Source organism: Galeopterus variegatus, unplaced genomic scaffold (assembly GCF_000696425.1).
Source record: "Galeopterus variegatus unplaced genomic scaffold, G_variegatus-3.0.2 Scaffold7808, whole genome shotgun sequence".
Taxonomy (NCBI): Eukaryota; Metazoa; Chordata; class Mammalia; order Dermoptera; family Cynocephalidae; genus Galeopterus; species Galeopterus variegatus.
In genome coordinates, this window is record NW_007733919.1 from 72645 (window position 1) to 92245 (window position 19601).

General features: G+C 38.1%; 1 protein-coding gene across 1 annotated transcript in view; it reads left to right on the forward strand.

The window, feature by feature from the left end:
- The window catches only part of LOC103607889 (SLIT-ROBO Rho GTPase-activating protein 1), a gene marked incomplete at its 3' end in the record, with an annotated part of 70337 nt that overhangs the window by 35723 nt on the left and 15013 nt on the right, over positions 1 to 19601 (forward strand). The window contains exons 5-6 of the mRNA XM_008592349.1: positions 17357 to 17539; positions 18012 to 18140. Coding sequence (XP_008590571.1) covers positions 17357 to 17539; positions 18012 to 18140 — 312 coding nt within the window. The remainder of the gene's footprint in view (positions 1 to 17356; positions 17540 to 18011; positions 18141 to 19601) is intronic.

Sequence of the window (19601 nt, forward strand, 5' to 3'; positions counted from 1 at the left end):
ATAAAGCTGAGGCATATTTGAACAGTGGATCAGGAGTCAGAAGAGTGTAGTTTGGGTTCTTTATTCAATCACTGACTGGTACTGGTCATGAACAAATAACCTTCTAGTTGCATCATGCATAGAATTTTGTACAACTGATGATGTAATAATGATTGCTGAAGTAACATGTATAAAATATGTAGCCTCAGGTAATTGAGGATGCTATTTAATTGCCTCTTCAAATATTCACTCCTTACTTGCTCTCAATCCTTGAAACTCTTTGGGAGTTGAAGGTGAGCATTTGAGAAGTATATGAACTTCCTTATACCAATGGAATACTTTATTTTAAATTAAAATCAACCTTAGTGATGGGTAACAGCCTTATGTGTGGACTTCCTTACCCAAAAATATTGCTCCCAGAGCAATTGTTGATTGTTCCAAACATTCCTTCAGAAGGCTTTGTCTTAAGTAAGATACACATGCCCCAGAAGGAGAATAGAAAGAGATGCCTTATGATCATTTATATACCTTAGAGTGAACTGTGTTTTATCAGTCCACGTTGTATGGACGATATGATAGGCATGATGTCATATGATGATATGATAGATATATGGTATGACAGAACACAGGTCGTGTGGATAGGGCATGAAGTCCTGGACTTCTGGACAGGAGAGGGAGGATGATGTCATCACGGTGGCTTTTGAAAGGGGACTAAAAGGCTTTTAAAACATGAAGCTCCTTTTCTATATTTTTGCCCAATCGTGCCTTTTTTGCAGAAACAAGGCCTCATGATGGTTTTGAGCCTCCATTTGAATTATCACACCACCAGAAGGGGCAACCAAAGCAGTAAGGTCAGTTTGGCCTTGAGTAACAGAGATATTCAATGACATGATCAAAAAAGAATGTATATTCTCTCACATAAAGGAAGTCCAAAGATTTGGGAGCCCAGGGCTGGTATGAAGGTTACATGAACCCATCCAAGAATCAGGCTTCTCCTAATCCAGCGTTCAGAGAAACCCAATTACAACCTTTGTCCTTATAGTTCAAGATAGTTGCTAGAGCTCCAGTCATTACATCTGCATCCTCAGCCACAGAATGGAGAGAGGGCAAAAGGGCAGGCCTCTTGTCTCTTAAGGAGGCTTCATGAAAGTCCCACATAATGTGTTCACATACATCTGATTGGCCAGAACTTAGAACATGGTTTCAGCAGGCTGCAAGGAGGTCTGGCAATTACAATCTTTCAACTGGTGAGTTCATTGCTAAACAGTTAGAAATTGGGGATTCTGTTAATTTGAGAGAGAAGGAGAGTTATTTGTAGGTAGCTAGCCATGCCTGCCAGAGTAGTTAACATTTACTGCAAGCTTATTATGTATGTGCTAGTTATTGTGCTAACCACATTACTTGCATTGTCTCATGTAATCCTCATAGCATCTCTCTGACACAGTTACTCTCATTGTCCCCATCCTACAGATGAGGAACCTAAGGCTCAGAGGGGCTTGCCGCAGTTTGCACAATAAGAAGTAGAATGAGATCTCAAATCCAGGTCTGGCTCCAAAGCCTGTGTCTTTTACTGTCATTTTATCTCTATTGCCATAGTTCTGGGGAACCATTTTCTAAATAAGATCTCTAAATGTTAACCCACTGCCCCACAACACAGAGAACTTAAGCAGTTTATCATATGCTCATTTGTATGTTTTAGAATCAATGACATTCATGATGTTTTACCAGAATGTAGGTGAAAAATTAAACATTGGCCTAATGGCAACCTCTACTTAGAAATTTTCATTTAAATGATCGAACAAATAGACCTCATTTGGCTCAAAAGTGAAAGGGTGAACTAAAATCCTCAGACTCTCTTTCTGAGTCTAATTTGCTAATTAATTCCTTTTGAGTTGAACATTTGAAAGCAAGCTAAAGGATAGAATTAGCAAGTTTGGGAGTAGGGTTAAGAAACCAGGGAGAGTGATATGCTGTAATGAAACTGGACTGGCAGTCAGCAAACTTGTATTTGAATCCCAGCTCCATTAATTGCTAGTTGTGGGGCACTGGGAAATCATTTAACCTTCCTGAGCATCTGTATTAGTCTGGGTTCTCCAGAGAAACAGAACCAATAGGAGATGTATACATAAATGCGAGTGTGTGTGTGTACAGAGTGATTTATTATAAGGCGTAGGATCATATGGTTATGGAGGATGAGAAGTCTCAAGATCTGCAGTCAGCAAGTTGGAGACCCAGGAGAGCTGATAGTATAGTTTCAGTCTGAGTCTAAAGGCCTGAAAACCAATAGAGCCAATGGTGTAATTTCCTCTCCAACTCCGAGTCTGAAAGCAGTAGAAGACCAGTGTCCCAGCTCAAAGACCTTCACACAGAGAGAGCGAATTCTTTCTTACTCAGCCTTTTGTTCTGTATAGGCCATCAATGGATTAGTAAGGCTCACCCACATCAAGGAGGGCAATCTGCTTTACTCAGTCTACAAAATCAAATGTTAATCTCATCCAGAAACACCCTGACAGACACACCCAGAATCATGTTTGACCAAATATCTGGGCACCCCATGACCCAGTCAAGTTGACACATAAAATTAACCATCACAGCATCTGACAAGGCATCAGAGCATAGCGGGGAAGCGTCAGTGCTTAAAACACAGCCCTTAAATCCCTGCCACTTTCTAGCTGTGTGTGATCCTGTGCCTCAGTTTTCTTGTCTGTAAAATGGAGATCATAATAATCCCTAACTCTGAGAGTTGCTTTAAAGAGTAAATGCTATGAAGACTAAATTCATTCATGAAACCTTCACTGAACACCTGCTGAGCCAGACACTGTTAGATGTACTGGGGATATAGCTGTGAATAAAAACAGACCAAGTACTTCCTCTCAAGGCATTTATGTTCTAGGGAGGAGAGACAGACAGTAAACAAAGAAATGTATAATATGGCAGATGTTAGTGCTAAGAGGAAAGTAAAGCTGAGTTAATACAGATAAAGCATTCCAAAGAGTGCCTGGTGCATAGTAAATGCTTAATAAATGTTAGCAGTTAGAGTCGCCTCATCCATTGTCATCATTATCCTCTTTATTGTCAGTGGAGTAAGGATGGTAACAGCTCCTCGTCTGTCTCACAGGGTAAGTGTGGAGCTCAGGGATGATGTTGCCAGTAATTATAGATTTTTTCTTTAAATATGTGTGTGTGTGTGTGTGTGTATGATTTTTCACTATAATAAATAAGTTACTTTGCACAGAAAGGAAAAGGAAGGTAACTTTCCTAAGCAAACCAAATCAGTAGTAAATGTTGACAGGGCTGTGATCAGAAAACTGGGGAAGTGAAAAGCAAAAACAGAAAAATGTTAACACAAAAGGTTGAAGGGAACATTCAAAACAACATTTGCCTTTATCAGCCTGGTAAAGGGCTCATCATGAAACAGTTTAAAGTGTTAAGCCTGTCCCAATACCAAAATCTCAAAAAGTTATGCTGTATTTCAGTAGAAAAACAATTATTTGCTCTCTCTTAGTATTTCTTTACCTTGTCTAGGTTTTACCACATTATACTCAGCATTTTACAAAACAAGGAGTTTACCATCCTCAGTAAGCTAATTCTGATAGAGATTAACACAGACATGATAAATCCACGTGAAATGGATTGTTAATTATGTGTAATTGATTGCCGTGCTCTCTATACATCGGTGGCGCACGTGGCTAGCCAGAGTCAAGAGGTAATCCATCCTCACGTATCATTAAGTCAAGAGGGAAAGGGACGGAGCAAATGAAGATTTATCCAACCTATACCCCGAGGCAAGCACATTATCCCACTCATTTCTTACAGCAGCCCTTTGAGGCAGGTATTCCGAATCCCAGTTTTACAAATAGGAACTGGGACTTGGAATAATTAGCTCAGGCTCACCCAGGCAATAAATGACTGATCCAAAATCTAAACCCAGTTCCATCCTAGAGGCCCATCAATTCCCCACTGGACAGCTGCCTTCTGGAAGGATGTGCAGGGGAGGTGGGAGGAGGAAGGGTGTGGAACCTTAAAGAAGAGATGAAGCTCACCCGGGAAACTCTCGCACCGCGTTCTCTGACTGACATCTGTAAAAACTTGATCAAGCCTTCCAGACTGTTAATGTGAGTTACAAAATGGGCAAATCCAAATGGCTTTGTGCATTCAGCTTTAATATTAGAGTATGTTCATTTGGGGTGCCTCTTTAAAACATAACCTTTCATTTAGCTTTAGTGTTATGTGTGTCAACGCCACCAGTTAGGTGTGTTCATATACAGTGGTTACTGCTAAGTGTCCATGTCTCACTCCACTCACCTTATTTTCTTCCTTCTGAGGGCTAACTCCAATTTGCTTGACACATGTGAATGGTGGATGGAAACCGTCCTAGTATAAATTAGAGGCTGCTGAGCAACTTGTACAGGAGCTGCTTGGAAAAAAAGGTTGCCAAATGAGCACAGAATCTACCCTGACCTTTATCTGTCTTTGAAGCACTTATCTCTTTAAAGTGTTAAAATGAAAAGAGCTAATTATTTTTTAGAGGGAATAAGAAGGAAGACACTGTTTATTATTTCAAACCCTTCCTTGAAAACTCAGCCTCAGAGGACTGAGAGGAAAGCTTTCCTGGCTGGCTGTGTGAGCCTCCCACAAACCAGGAGCTAATGCATTCTTCTCTACAGAAGAAACATGCCCAAGGCAAGGTTGAAAAGTCATTCTGAAAGAGCCCAAGATACTTGCCAACTCATATCGGAAGGTTTTTCTCTGAGTCTCAAAGAGGTTTTTGATTTTTTTTTTTTTTTGGTTGAGTATTTATTTTAGCTCAAGGGCATTTCAAGTATTTGAAATATATATTTCTATAGTGAAAATGAAAATTCATTCCTTTGAGATGTACTACAAAGAGGTCTGAGTCTCAGAATAAAACAATGAACAAAGAGAAATAAGGAGTATAGGATATGTAGAAAGGTCCCAAATTGAAAACCTCATTGGAATATGGCATGCTCTGTGATGTCACCTGGAAAACTTTTTTTTAAAAAGCAGTCTATTTAGAGACCTTGGGCTGATGAAGTGTTTCCATATATCCTTCCCTTGCTTTGATTGCTAGACTCTTGGATGGAAAGAAAGAGGTGCTGGGATCGTATGACTCCCTGCTGACAACTTCTGAATTCTAATCTTGGCTTTGACACAGACTGACTTGCAGACTAGGTTAGCTCATTTAACCTAGAGTTGTTTTCCTGCCACAATTATTGGGATTAATAAAATTTCCAATGCAAGTATCTCTGAGGACAACTGTTTGATCAGAATTTTATGTGTGTATATCTTTAAGGACATCCTGCTAATTAGTGATGCCCATGCTCCCTCATTTTTGCTTAGAGTTTTCATTTTCTTTCTGAGATTTGAGAATTAGTTATGGTTGGTGCTAATGAACCACAATATAGAGAATATCTTTTGAAATAAGTGAGTAATGTGAACCAAAAAAAAATTATTTGGCTTAGAAATGAAAAGAAAGTGTTAGAAAGTATAGTTTAATAAAAACAAAACATTTCTAAAGAATGTTTCATGCCAAGAATCTTGACATTTATATATGATATAATTATAATATTAAATACATATTGTATAATTATAGTATTAAATATATATGATGCCTGCCAAGACATAGAATAAACTACGGGGACTCTCCTTGGATTTACTGTCTCAAAATGGACCAGAGATGTTGACCAGAAGAAATGTGAAAAATCGTGTAGAAAATCAAGATCTAAATCACTTGTATTAGGTGATCCAACTCAACGTATCTTAACTCACATGATTTTCTAACTCATATGATTATCTGAATTTAATCCTGTCATAGTTTGATAGAATTTTAGCATTGAATGGGCCTTTAGAAATGATCAGATTAACCTTCTCATTTTGGAAAAATATCACAAAGACCCAGAGAGGTCAAGTGACTCATTCAAGTCCCAGAGCTTATTCATGGCCAAGTTGGAACTGAAACCCACATTTTAATTTAGATCAGCAAGTAGGTTCCTGTGAGGCGTGTGCTGCTGTGCTGGGAACTGCAGGTGAGACAGTACCAGTTTAGGAGGATTTCAGTCTAGCAGATGTGCTAACTGCAAGGACATAATAGCAGCTAACCTTTGTGCCAGGTACTATTCAAAGCACTTTACATAATTAGCTCTTTAAATTCTCCAAACAGTCCTGTGAGGTGGGTGATGCACAGAGATGTTAAGTACCTTGCCCAAGGTCACACAGCTAGGAAGTCTCAGACCAGGCTGAGTCTATGCTCTTAGCCCGCATACTATACTCCCTTTTTATTGGTGATTATAACCCAGGGCAGTCAATTATGTACCAGATAGGTTCCAGCAGAGGGCTTTGGAGATCCAAAGAGAGAGGTTCACACTGAGGAATGAGAAAAATTGCAGAGAAGAAAGGGTCTGAAAATGGACTTCAAAAATAGTCAGGATTTTAGTAATAAGAGAGATGAAAGAGGGATGAAGGCGTCTGAGGCAAAAGAAGCAGTGTGAGCCAAAACGTTAGGAAAGCACAAGGTCCATTCATAGAATTTCCCTCTGGAGCCATATCTAAGGAGAAAGGGAAATCAGGAGTTGAAAGATTTCAGGACAGCTACTAAAATGACATTGTAAAGAATATAGGTAGCAGAAGAATGGCTAGACACCAAGTCAAAAGCAGTTTGAACACTCAAAAAGCTTTCTTGCACAGAATAACAAAGGCCTCTCACCTTTCTTCTTTTCTTCTTTTTTTAAATAAATGGAGTGAAAAGTATTGGATGAGGCATAGAGTAGACATGTCAGATTCCACCCATTTCCCATTGAAAGAAAAGGATTGCACACCAGCCTTTCCATTTTAGTTGATGCTGCAGTTTAGCTGATGGTGTGGGCTTTTATGCTTTTAAGATTCCAAATGTCTTGTGTCCTCAGTTTAAAGATTTCATATACTAAACCTTGTTACTTAGAGGTCTGATACACACATGTAATGCTGAAGACGTGTGAAACATTTCCCTGAAAAGAATTAAATATTAAAAGTTGCAGGTGACTTTGAAATTCTAGTAAATTTGGTGGCCTTTCATTATGCATCTGCTTTTTCCCTTCAACACTGCCAACTAATTGAAACTTTTCCTTTGCCACCAAAGACTGTGTTCAGTGTGTCCTTGGTTAACATGTATGCTATGTGCAAACTCTTGGGTGTTTTAATCAGTAGATGAAACTTGTATTTCAGTGCCTCTGAAGACTTCATATGAAAACCCCTTTTGAAATCAGAACTTTATGAATAACCTTCTCTATATTGACTTTCTCTGTTGACTTGGGCAGGATTAAGTCTCTGCAGCTCAGTTTCCTTGATCCACAATACAAAGACCATCCCTCTGTTCCCAGCTTCTCAGGTGTGTGAAAATAAACAGGTGCACATTGGCTGGGCTAGGGCTAGCCAATTGTGGGCTTAAAAGATACTGTCTTAATCTGTTCAGGCTGCTATAACAAAATACCTGGGTGATATAAACAACAGACATTTGTTTTTCATGGTTCTGGAGGCTGGGAAATCCAAGATCAAAGCAGCAGCAGATTCAGTGTCTGGGGATGGCCCACTTTCTGGCTTGTAGAAAGCATCTTCTTGCTGTGTCCTCACATGGTGAAAGGGGCAAGGGGTCTCTCTAAGACCTCTTTAATTATGGCACTAATCCCCTTCATTGTGTCCCCCTAATACCTTTACCTAAGGAGTTAGGATTTCAACGTATGAATTTTGTGGGGACACAAACATTCAGACCATAGCAGATATGCAGATATGATAGAAGGGTGGGGTATTTTATTAATTGTAATGGCATTCATTAAACATTCACCATGTGCCAGTTACTACTGCAAGTGCTTGACATATATTAATTCACTTTTTCTTCACGACAACCTTATAGGTCCTATTCATTTTCCCAATTTAGAGGTGAGAAAATTAAGGAACGTGGTAAAAAGCAAAACCAGAATTTGAACACAGTCTAATTCCTGAGTTTAACCATTAGAGCTATGCAGAAATGGAAGGGGCTATCTTTTAAGACAGTGATCTTCCTCTTTGGAGGTTGGCTGCCCAGCAAGTACGTGGAGAGGGGTTGCAACTTGTAAGGTTCTAGGATTTATGAAATGCAATTACATGGCATTTGTACTAAATCTCAGAATTTGTACCCTGTCTCTAATTCACTTAAATGGAAAGTACTAAAAGCAGTGTTGCCTCTGCTCTAAAATTGTTATAGGATCATCTCTAGTGTATCCGAGTCATACAAAACAAATGGCTGGGAAGGGACCTTTCGACAAATATGGAAGTCCTAGAAATACACGGATGACTAACACACAGCGCTGTCATCAGTGAGCTAGACTAGGAGATATCTCTGTGTAGTGTTGGGTGGTAGGTTAGATGTCTCCACAGATCTTTGCAAGTGCAGAGCCACTTTTGGGGCTTCCTGAAGAAGCCGACAACTGAATTTAGTGATAACGGATGGGTGGAAAGGGAATTCCAAAAAGAGGAGCATGTGTGAGGGAAAGCACAGATGTGTGAAACCTCACTGCCTGTGCAGGGAGCTCCGTGCACTTTGATATTGCCAGAGTATTAGCAAAGCATTGATGTAAAAATAAGTGGAGCATTAAGCTGGGCTTTCTTAAAATCCCCTTCCCTCACTACTCTCTCTTACCCCAATACAATGAAGTACTAGAGTGACAAGAAAGGAAAATAATCTTTCACAAATTTAGAACTTATTGGATAAAATGACATTAATGTTAAAAACCTTTGACAACTGTAAAGTGGGCAAATATTCTAGTATTATATCAAATTGTTAATTATGCTTATGAAAAATTCTTATGAACTAATGGACTAGTGTAAACCTATAAAGAATACAACATCATTGAATTTCTAGTAACAGAATGTTAATGAAGTCAAATAGGACAAGGCCTATTTGTGGTACATAGTAGGGGGCTTGAGAAATTTTTGCTGAATATGAATGTTTGTCAAGAGTTCCTTTGAGATAAACAAAACCAATAACCCCATCTATGACTCAAAGACTGAAATTAGGAACTGCCTCTAATAACTGCTGGAAATAGAGCAAGCACAGATTAATAAATACAGTTTACTCTTGTTACAAATAGAAACATTTTCTAATAAGGCATAAAACAATTTATCCTCTTTAGGATAAATTAGTCAGTTTTCATTAGTTTCATTAAAGTAGTTTCTTATGAAACTAACTGTAATTTATATTACCATTTAAAAATTATTGTTAAATTTAGCATTTTGAAATAGATGACTAATGCCTGCTTTAATTTAAATGTAACAGTCAAAAATAGAAGCATGTAGCATATCTGTATGTCAGCCCTGCACCTACCAAATAGTTCCTGGGTTTACCTCCTTAATAAGCACTTGATGATTGATCAATAATCAGTTTGGGAGCTAATTAAAGTCACTAGAGTGATTGATATCCCCGTATAAGGTTCATCAATATAAGGAAGTGTGCTAGACAGACTGTAGGGGCACTGTTCATTTCTCGGTATTTTCTGTGTAGCAAAGCAGATGACTTATGGCCTCAGTGCCCATGGAGAATTCTAGCAGGAATCCTATATCCCTGGCATAGCGTGGTATACTGCTTGCTGTCTCAAGTCAACAGAAGCAGGAGATAATTAGTTTAATTTGTTATTACACTGGCTTTTCCTTTTGATTAAAATTTATCTGCCGTCTACCCTGACACTGAAAAAAAAAATCAACCCCTTTAGCCACTGAGAATATACTTGCATTATATGTGTTTCTCCAAATAGTAAATTCTTATAGTATTTAGTTGTTAAGAGATTCATATCTGAAATCATGGACTCAATATCAATAGAATTTTAGAGTTTGAAAAGGCCTGAGAGATGACAAGGACCAACCAACTCCTTTGTAGGTGAGGGAGCTGAGGGCCAGAGAGTTACCGGGTCACACAGTGATGCATGGCAGATTGAGGGCTGACACTCTCTAGGACAGGGAAGCTCCTTCCACTAACACTGGCCACTTAAGATGGAGAAGAAAACAGCTGCCAACAGAGAACAGAAACACGAATGACAGTATGGATGTTATTTTTATATGCAACTCCTAAATGCCATCTTACACTGTTTTCTCTGAGCTTCATCAAATAATCTCCTTTTAGAGGATATATTAAAATTCTCTTGGGAAGAAGACTTCTGCACCCAGAAGTTACACAATCAGTTTTTGCTGCTATGATCATGCCTATGCTGTGTCTCTCGTTCCACACTTTTCATAGTGTCTGAGATGAGTAGTTTGATTTGATTGTCTCCCTAATTTCGGTCCTGTAGGGAGCCCACATGTTGTCATGTTGTCATCTCTAATACATGAGGCGCACACTGAGGGTCAGAAAGGCTGAGGTTACAGAGCTATTTTGCAGCAAAGACAGGACCAAAATCCAGGTTTGTTGTTTCACAGACCTAAGCTCTTTCCATTAAAAATGCTACTCTGTGTAATTATTTCCAGGAACAAAATTGTTTTTAACACTACACTGAACAGAATATAATTATTTTTGAGATTTTTATTAGCCCATTTCCTCTCTTTGCATATGTGTTCTCTGTCTTTCCCCTCTTTTTGTTTATTCTCTGCATCTCTGTTGCCCTGTCATTTGGTTAGTTGGCAGTCCTTGGCCAGCAGGGTCCAGAGTCCCAGACAGTGTCTTTGGTTCAAAGCATTTGTTTTGATTATAAATATAATTTGATGATAAATTCAGATTGTTATGTTAATTTTATTTCATTGGAACCACAAGGTACCTCAAGTTTTCTTTGATAAACTGGCTATAAAGATAACATCTCATGCTATTTATTTGTTCATCTGGTCTGTTTGCTCATTCTAAAGAGCTTTGCTAAAATCCTTAGTGTATACATAAATGGAAATATTGCTGATTTTCCTCTCTTTACCTTTATTAAAAATGATAATCTTTCCAATTGTATAGAAATCATTACCTATTATTGAAATGAATTATTTTATGGTACTTTTTTTCAATTACAGTAATTGACATTACCCGTGCACATATTATATGTCAACTTTTTTCTTTTGTGCTCTTTACATGTGTTGACACAATTAGTCCTCCCAACTACCCTATGCAGTGAGTGATACTGTTATTCTGATTTTACAGTGAGGAAATTGAGGCACAGAAAAGTTAAATTACTTACCCAAGATCACACAGCAAGTAAGTGCAGAGGCAGGATTTGGACCCAGTCAGTTTGTTTTGGGTCTGACCCCGTAAGCACCAGTATACTGCCTCTCAAAGTGAGTTGTCCTAGAAATGTTACTTTGCAAATATAATTAAGTTTTCTAAACTCTGCTTTCACTGACTTACGGAAAGCTATAAGAGCTCAGGGAGAGGTAACTTTTTCAGCCCTGATGCCATGAATGTGAATAAAAAATACTGTCTGGTATCACACACAGGCCTTAAGTGGGAGATGGGGCATGGGGGATGAAAGCCAAGAGAGCCATTGTAGGCACTGGCTGAGTAGCATTGATGTGGAAGGCTGGCTTCTGCTGCCTTTACATTCTTTATATAAATAAAATATATTCCCCACTCCTTTTCTTTCTAAATGGGCTCCCAGACTGAAATATAAGCTGATCAAAAAGGAGCCTGGGAATCCTCCACCTAACTCCCATTGAGCCTACTGTGAAGTCCACAACTGGCCCCCTCTCCACTTCTACACATATCCACTCCCTGTTTGTTTTACAGTCAGAGGAGGTTTACTTTTGTCCTTCCCACTGGGTAGGACTTGTGTCTTTCATCTCTAGTCTCAAACCCTAGCACAGTGCCTGGCATATGGACACTCCACAGTAGCTGTTCCGTGGATAAGTACATGTAGACCAGTGTATACCTGCCCCCCTTCCAAATCTGGGCTAATGTCTATCTGATTTTACCGTAGCTGTCACCAGGCATTGAAAAGGGTGCTGATTATCAGATGTACATCACAGACAGGCTAGAAGCTTTCTCAGAATATGATTCAGGTAGTGTAGTTTATGAACACATAGGAGGTGACTGTATGCAAGTCAACTCCTTGGCCTTCCTCATGGGTGTATTATGTTAGTTTTTAAGAGGGTTTGGCTGGCCTGGGTCTCAACATGAAACAGCAGGAAAGGCCTCCATTAGCCTGCTTTTGTTGTACCTCTGTTCTCCCAGTTGCTTTGCCTTTGGGAGACAGTGTCCTACACCTGTCTGCTTAGAGCCTGGATATGAAGCCGGGAGGTCTGGCCCCAGAACCTGCACTCTTCGACGTCTTACCTTAGAAATGGTCAAGAATGAGAACTACCCACCCTGCTCTGTGCCTCTGTGCATTCTATCATGTAATCCCATTTTAGCGTGGAGGAACTGAGCTCCAGGAAGTTAAGACACTTGCCCACTTAGGAAGCAGTGGTGTCAGAACTCAACTCCACGTCTGCATGGCTCCCGAGGCGTCAGCAGGGTTGGCTCGGCAGACTGAAGAGCAAGAGGCTGCAGACCGTAGGGGTAAAGATGCTGGCACACAGTGATCTGCGTGCACTTGTTAAAAGCCGCCCCTGTCTGGAATATGCCCTGAGAGACATGCATGGCCAAGCAGAGGCTATATCCTGGAGGGAAGGACTGAGGCCACGCAGGCCCCTGGAGGCGCCAGGCTCTTTGCAGCACAGCCCGTGGCCCTGCTTTCCGCAGGAGCCTGAGCGCTTCCTGGGAAACAAAAGAAAAGGACATCCAAGGCTGTGGTCCTACCCTGATGGTTTCGTTAGCCTGGCACTTGCAGAAACTCATTTACAATTAGAGCCCTCTTATGTATTGACTGCAGAAAATAGATCTTTATCTGAGGTTGTTGACAATTTTCTCTGAAGAGCTTTCAGTGATTGATGAACTGAGTGAAGCAGGAGGCTATGGAGTTAGGAAATATTGTCACTAACATATTGCCCCTCCCAAACCACCACATCTTTTTTTTTTTTTTGAGGGGCCAAAAATTCCAACACTGTATTTCACAAATCATTGAGAACTATTTTTCATTCCATTCCTTCAATCCCAAGTATTTATTGGTTGTGCTATTTTGGATGTTGGGAATAGAGAAGAACAAGCCAGGTACATGGTAGGTGTTCAATAAATATTTGTTAAATGAATAAATGAATGAACAAGCTGACTGTATAACGGGTTCCTGTCATTCATTTGTTTCTCACCAAATGTCTATTTTTCTCATACTTCAAATAAGGCAATATTGAGGATCTGAAGGTACACACACTGTTGGTGCCCGAGCTGATCTTACAGGACAATCCTTATGGATTATACTGGGTGGTACACAGATATCTATAACATATGGCAGAGAGTTGAAGTGCCATCAATAAGTAAGTCTTGGCAGTGAGAAGAATCAGGTCACTCTGGCCGGAGAACCAGAGGACACTTAGCAGGAGGTGAGACTTGGGCTTGCCTTGGAGGATGGGTCAAAATGTTAACAAGATGGGGTGCAGGGGTGGGGAGCATCTCAGGCAGTGGGACTGGCTTAGGAGAAGGCCACAGAGGCAGGAATGTGCAAAGAAGGGAGCAGTAAGCGACTGACTCGAAGCAGTACACAAAGCGCTACTCCGGAGGGTGCTGGGACTGATCTGCAGGCATTGAACTCCATGGCGGAGGGAATCGTGTCAAGTTCAAGAAAAGGTCAAAGAGAGTGATAACAGAGAAAAGGCCCAGTAACTGTCGTTTTGGATCCTTTTTCTTACTTTCCATTTTCTCTTCTTCCACACTAAATGAGGTCACTTCACACCCCAAGCCATCTTGCATATCTTCACCAAATTATTACTGAAATACTGCTTTGACCATACTGTCTGCACCTCTGTGGATTCACCAACCCCTATGGAATAAATTATGCACTTCTTAGTTGGAGTTTCAAGGCTCTCCTGATCTGGCCTGACCATCCACTTTCCAAGCTCTTCCTGGGACCCCATTGTGGTCTGCTCACACCCACCTCACCTGTGTGCTTCCCCCCCATTCCCCTCCCCGCATACCTTCACCGATACTATCCCTCCAGCCTGAATGCCCTCTCCCTTCATCTCTGCCCATCAGAATACTAAGGCCCATTTTTTGGTCTCCCAAAATTTAAATTCTTAGAACATGGAAACTAAGTTTTTATTTTTAGACCCATCAGTGCCTTTAGGGTGGTAAGTACCAAGCAAATGTTGAATGAATAAATAATTATCTTTCATTCCTTATTTTTCTCCATTCCTACATATAACCAAGAGTAACTGTATCTCCTAGGTAGAGAGGACTTCCTCTTGTATAATGCTTTAGACTTTCTAAAGGTTATGGTGTAGCAGTCCAGAAGCCAGACTGCCTGGGTTCCAACCATTGCTCTGCCAGTGACAAGCTGTGTGGCCTTGGGCAAGTTACTTAACCTCTCTATGCCTCAGTTTTATCATCTGTATAATGGGGACAATAAAAGGTACCTACCTCAAAGAGTTTCTAGAAGTATTAAAGAAGTTATTTTTGAAATGCTTAAAACAATGTCTAGTACATAATAAGCAATATATAATATTATGTGTACATATCTGTATTGGTGGTATATATTTTATACCTTGATATACACATATATAGTAAGCACTCAGTAAAGTTTAAGGTAAACACACACACACAGGGGCATACAATTTGGCATCCACAGTAATCTTGTAAGGTGAGCAGAGGCATTAAATGACTTCCCCACACCTAGTAATTGGTAGATCCATTCCTGGGATCCATGTCTTCTAACTTTTGAGCCAGAAGTCAAGTAGAAACGATAGCCTTAATTCACTGATCTCTAACACATATGTCATTTTCAGATACATAATGATTTCTTAACACTAAGTATTGAAATTTACTACAGGTATTTTAATGTACAGGTCATGTCAAAGACATGATATGGGCCTCTCAGAAAAAAAAAATATTAACAGCTTCTTTGCAAGTTATTATATATTATTTTCCAGTCTCACAAATAAATCTATGATGTGGGTCATTTTCTCCTGGGACGATGTTTTTTCTGTGGTTGAACAAAAATGAATTGTGTTGAATGGAGAATTATGCATGAAAGTTTAGTAGAGGAGAATTCAAATAGGAAAATATGCTACTGGAGTAGATTTAACTGGATATATGCCTATCGAATTATTTGGTATGCAAAGGCTACTGTTTGCATTAAGCTGATGGAGAAGCTGTTATTTTCTTTATAGTATGTATTCAAAATGCAACTTTAAAAAATAAAAGCTTTCTTTTACTTCTCCGAAAAAAAAGAGACCCATCTGATATTTTATTTTAAATACAAAACACATTTGATTCTGTCAACAGCTTACATTTTAAATAATGCAGTTTTTACTTGCATTCATTATCTGCAATTAGAGTTCTCCAAAAGCTTTTAGCGTTTTTCTCCCCAACTTTTAATCATTCATCATAACTCTTAACATTTTAGAAAATAGTAGAAATCCTAAGTCAAATTGGAAAACTGAACAAAGAAATTTGCTTTCTGGAAATTACCATTAACTAAGTAGAGAATCCTCTACAGCTATTGTGCTAAAGCACATTATGATATTTACACCCTTTTTTTTGCTGGTGTTAGGTCAGACTCATATTTTCCTTTTAACCCAGACTCATTAATAAGAAACCCCATGCAGGCAGTCAGCTTAGTATACGTTCTCTTATACTAAGGCTTAGTTTGTGCAAATTACCTGCTTATACTAGTTATCTGTATCCATGTAAAGCAAGAGTCAGGAGTTCAGATCTTTTTTGTGTGATGTATTTAAAAGAAATATTTCTTAGATAGCCAGGGCGATCTGAGATGCCTTTTCATTCGAGTGTGATGGGAGTCAGCTGTTCTCATTTCTTCCTTCCTATCTATTAGCAAGAAGAATAGAGACAGCTGAACAGCTGTGTGTGTGCATGTGTTTTCACCCTCTCATTTTAAGATGTAATTGGAACTAGGACCCAAATGGTATGTGGGTTTGCTTCAGGCAGGTAATATAAACAGAGCCGAGCCTAGAAATGCAAGGTGTGTAGCAGATCCATTGACCCCGCTGTTTGCCCAGCTGCGGGGTGACTCCCTCCTCATTCCCCAGCTGCTTCCTAATACTATTTTGTTTTTCTTTTAAACTGAAGTAGCCAACCAAACTTCCCCCAGATAGATTCGATAATTACTAAAAACAGACAACTTTCCAATTACACACAGCTCAGAAAAAGCGGCCCTTACTTTGTTCTTGTTCAGTAATGCCTTTGACATGTTTTGCTAGCTTACATTTTTAAGGAAAGACACCATCAGAAAGACACTTTATTTTATGAAAATAAGTAAAGGGTCTTCATTAACCTCATGTTTTACTCTTCAAAATCATCCTGTGAACATGTGTTAAGTTGAACATTAAGAAGGTGCTGATTTTCCACCTTTTTTTTTTTTTAAATAAACTACAGAAGCAGCAATTTGATATGGTTCAACCTAAATAAATATATTTATTCCAGTGATGCTTCCAGGTCCCAAACTAGTATTTCAAAACTCATCTTTTGAAATGAGAAAAATCAAGTTCATTACGTACATTAATCTCAATTTCTTAACATATCATATAACCCTTAAAATTATGTTTTAGAAGAATTTTTAGTGATATAGGAAAATGTTCTAATATATTACATGAGAAAGGACACTAAAAATTATAAATACAGGATGATCTCAATTTTTTAAAGGGAAAAATGGTATGCGGCATTTTAAAGTGAAGTGTGTGTATGTGTTTTCACAGAAAAAGACCGGAAGGCTGTATACGAAAATCTTAACAATGGTTATCTTTGATTGCTTTTTATTTATATATTTTTTGTATTGTATGTTTTCTACATTGAACATAAAGTATTACTTCATGATCAGATAAACAATGTTTTTAAAACTAAAACTATGTATAAACCTTAATATTTATTTTGCATCTTGACAAGTATATTTTTTGCAATAAAACCCCTTTAGTAAGGACTATACTAATTTGGAATTTTTGTTGGACTAAAATTGAATAAATGTTTTATTCTGCAAATTAATAATGCAGAAGAAATTTTGGAGAAACAGTTTTAAGCTTTAGAGAACTTCTCAAGTACATTGAAAAGTATGCGTAACACTCTATAAATCATTTTTTCATCAAAGCCTGTCCCCTAAGTACCTCTTCTTGGCAGGTGAATTTGCATATTTTTGTTTGCTTTATGTAGAAGCAGTACCACATAATTCATCTATTTTACTATATAATTTACTATATTTACCACATAATCCATCTATTTTATTTTAATGGTTTTTTACCCTGCCATTGGAAGGTGATATTTTTAACATATATGTCATATAATAGTTTCCGTTCAGTCTCAGTTACAGGCAGACATCTTTTAACAATTTGGGTCACTTTTTCACAGGTGATGAAAACATACCATATGTATCATGCAGAGAGCATCAGTGCAGAGAGCAAGCTGAAAGAGGCTGAGAAACAAGAGGAAAAGCAAATTGGAAGATCTGGTGATCCAGTTTTCCATATTAGACTTGAAGAGAGACATCAGCGGCGAAGCTCTGTAAAGAAAATAGAAAAAATGAAAGAAAAGGTAAGTAAATATATTGCAGAGCCTTTCTGTTCTTATTTGATGAGATAATACTAAGAACACTGATGCAATAGCTGATATACACACGTTGTAAACTATTGCGAAATGACACACATTTCCTCCCACAGGAATGAAAAATGGTTAAGAAACGTAAAAATCATGTAATAACAGCTGGATGTCATTTAGTGGTAAATGCCAAGTATTCAGTACACAATGTGGAGAACTTGAATATTAACAAAGAGATTTCATTGCAAATGGGCCTGAAGCCCAAATACATTGTTGTTATTCCGTAGCTGGGTAATTTTAGTTTGTTATTTAAATCAGATTCAAAATGTACTTTTCACAAAGGACTTCAGGGTCATTTGTATATGTGGAATAAATTGTTTGGATTAATAAAAATTCATGTATCTTTCTCTGTCTTGTTTAAAAATGACCTTGCTTTCTTTCCCAATGTCTGAAACTTCTTCATTTCCAGAGACAAGCAAAGTATTCGGAAAATAAGCTAAAATCAATCAAGGCACGGAATGAATATCTCCTAACCCTTGAAGCAACCAATGCCTCAGTTTTCAAGTATTATATTCATGATCTTTCAGATTTAATTGACGTAAGTACTTGAAGTTTTTGTATTTGAAGTTTTCCATGTTAAGATGGAATTAACTATATTTCATTAATTAGCAAACACCATCATTCATTAAAACAGTGTAATTTAAGTAATACTCAAAGAAAAAATACTTCCAATTAAACTATGCATAACACTAAGACACCATCATTCGTAAGATTTGTGTGAAAAAGTATGTATCCTAAAACCAATGAAAAACAAATTGTTAGGTTCTGTGAAGCTCTGAGTGCCTGGTAAACCCAGCTAGAAAAGGGGACCCAGTCATTTTCAAATTATGCAGTGGCACAGCCCTAACTGCATTCACTAATTCAAAATATATCTGTTGGGCTTCTACTATTGTGAGCTGCTGAGCCTCTAAGAAGCCATATACAGATGTTAAGCAAATGACTACACAAGTGATTGCTTTATTACAGTTGTGATAAATACTGCGAAGCAAAATAGAGTGCACATAAAGCACGTTTATGGATTTATCTAAGTCTATACTTTTCTCTCGTAGGATATGATATTTTAAAAAGCAGCAATTGAGCTCATTTGGAACTCTCCAGATATATCCACTATTACGTTTATGCCGTGTTTACTGCCGTTATTCCCCAACTTTAACCTTCTGCATCATTTATTCTTTCCTTCAGAAAATATGTACTGAGTAGCCCAGTCGTGCTAACATTCTAGGAGACTGCAAAGGTGAAACAGACAAAAATCTTGTGTCCAAAAATGCCAATACTTGCAAATAAAAGATAAAAAGTGATTAAGTGCCATAAAAGAAACACAGGTAACGTGATAGAGGTTCAGAGCATTATCTGCTGGGATTTTACTCATATCCTGCTTTGTATTGATTGGATTTAACAGTTTTATGATATTATAAAATTATTTTTTATGGCTTATAATAGCTGCCATAATTTAAAAATACAGCAGGTTAAAGCAACTTTATTTTTATGGTGAATTTAAGTGTCATGTATTTAGCTATTATTTTAGAGCCATAGTTTGGGACTTTTATAAAAGGATTGTTGACTTTTACAAAAGAATTTTTTAATTCATTAACACTCTGCTGTGACGTTTCCCTTTTATTTTAGTCTCAAAACAATTGTATCCCATAATATAATTTCCTTATATAAAAATATTCATAGGAAGATTTGTAATTATGTTTTAATTAAATTTTTCCATGAACTTTTTGAAGTACCTTGTATTTCAATCAAGTAACTAATCATTTGATTGTTGTAAATGCAGAAACTTTGTTTTTAATACTTATTTCTTCCAGCACTCTGATGAAATAAGAGGAACTTTTTCTGCTAGACTGCTGCTAGGTTTACTGAATAAAAAATTCTACTGTGTTTCCTGAATAAAGAATTTTAAGACCCCTGTTTTCAAACTTAGATCTGTAAGGTTTCTGGAAAGTATATAGAATATAGAAGTACTAATTCAATGTAACTCCGCTACTTGCTTTTGTGT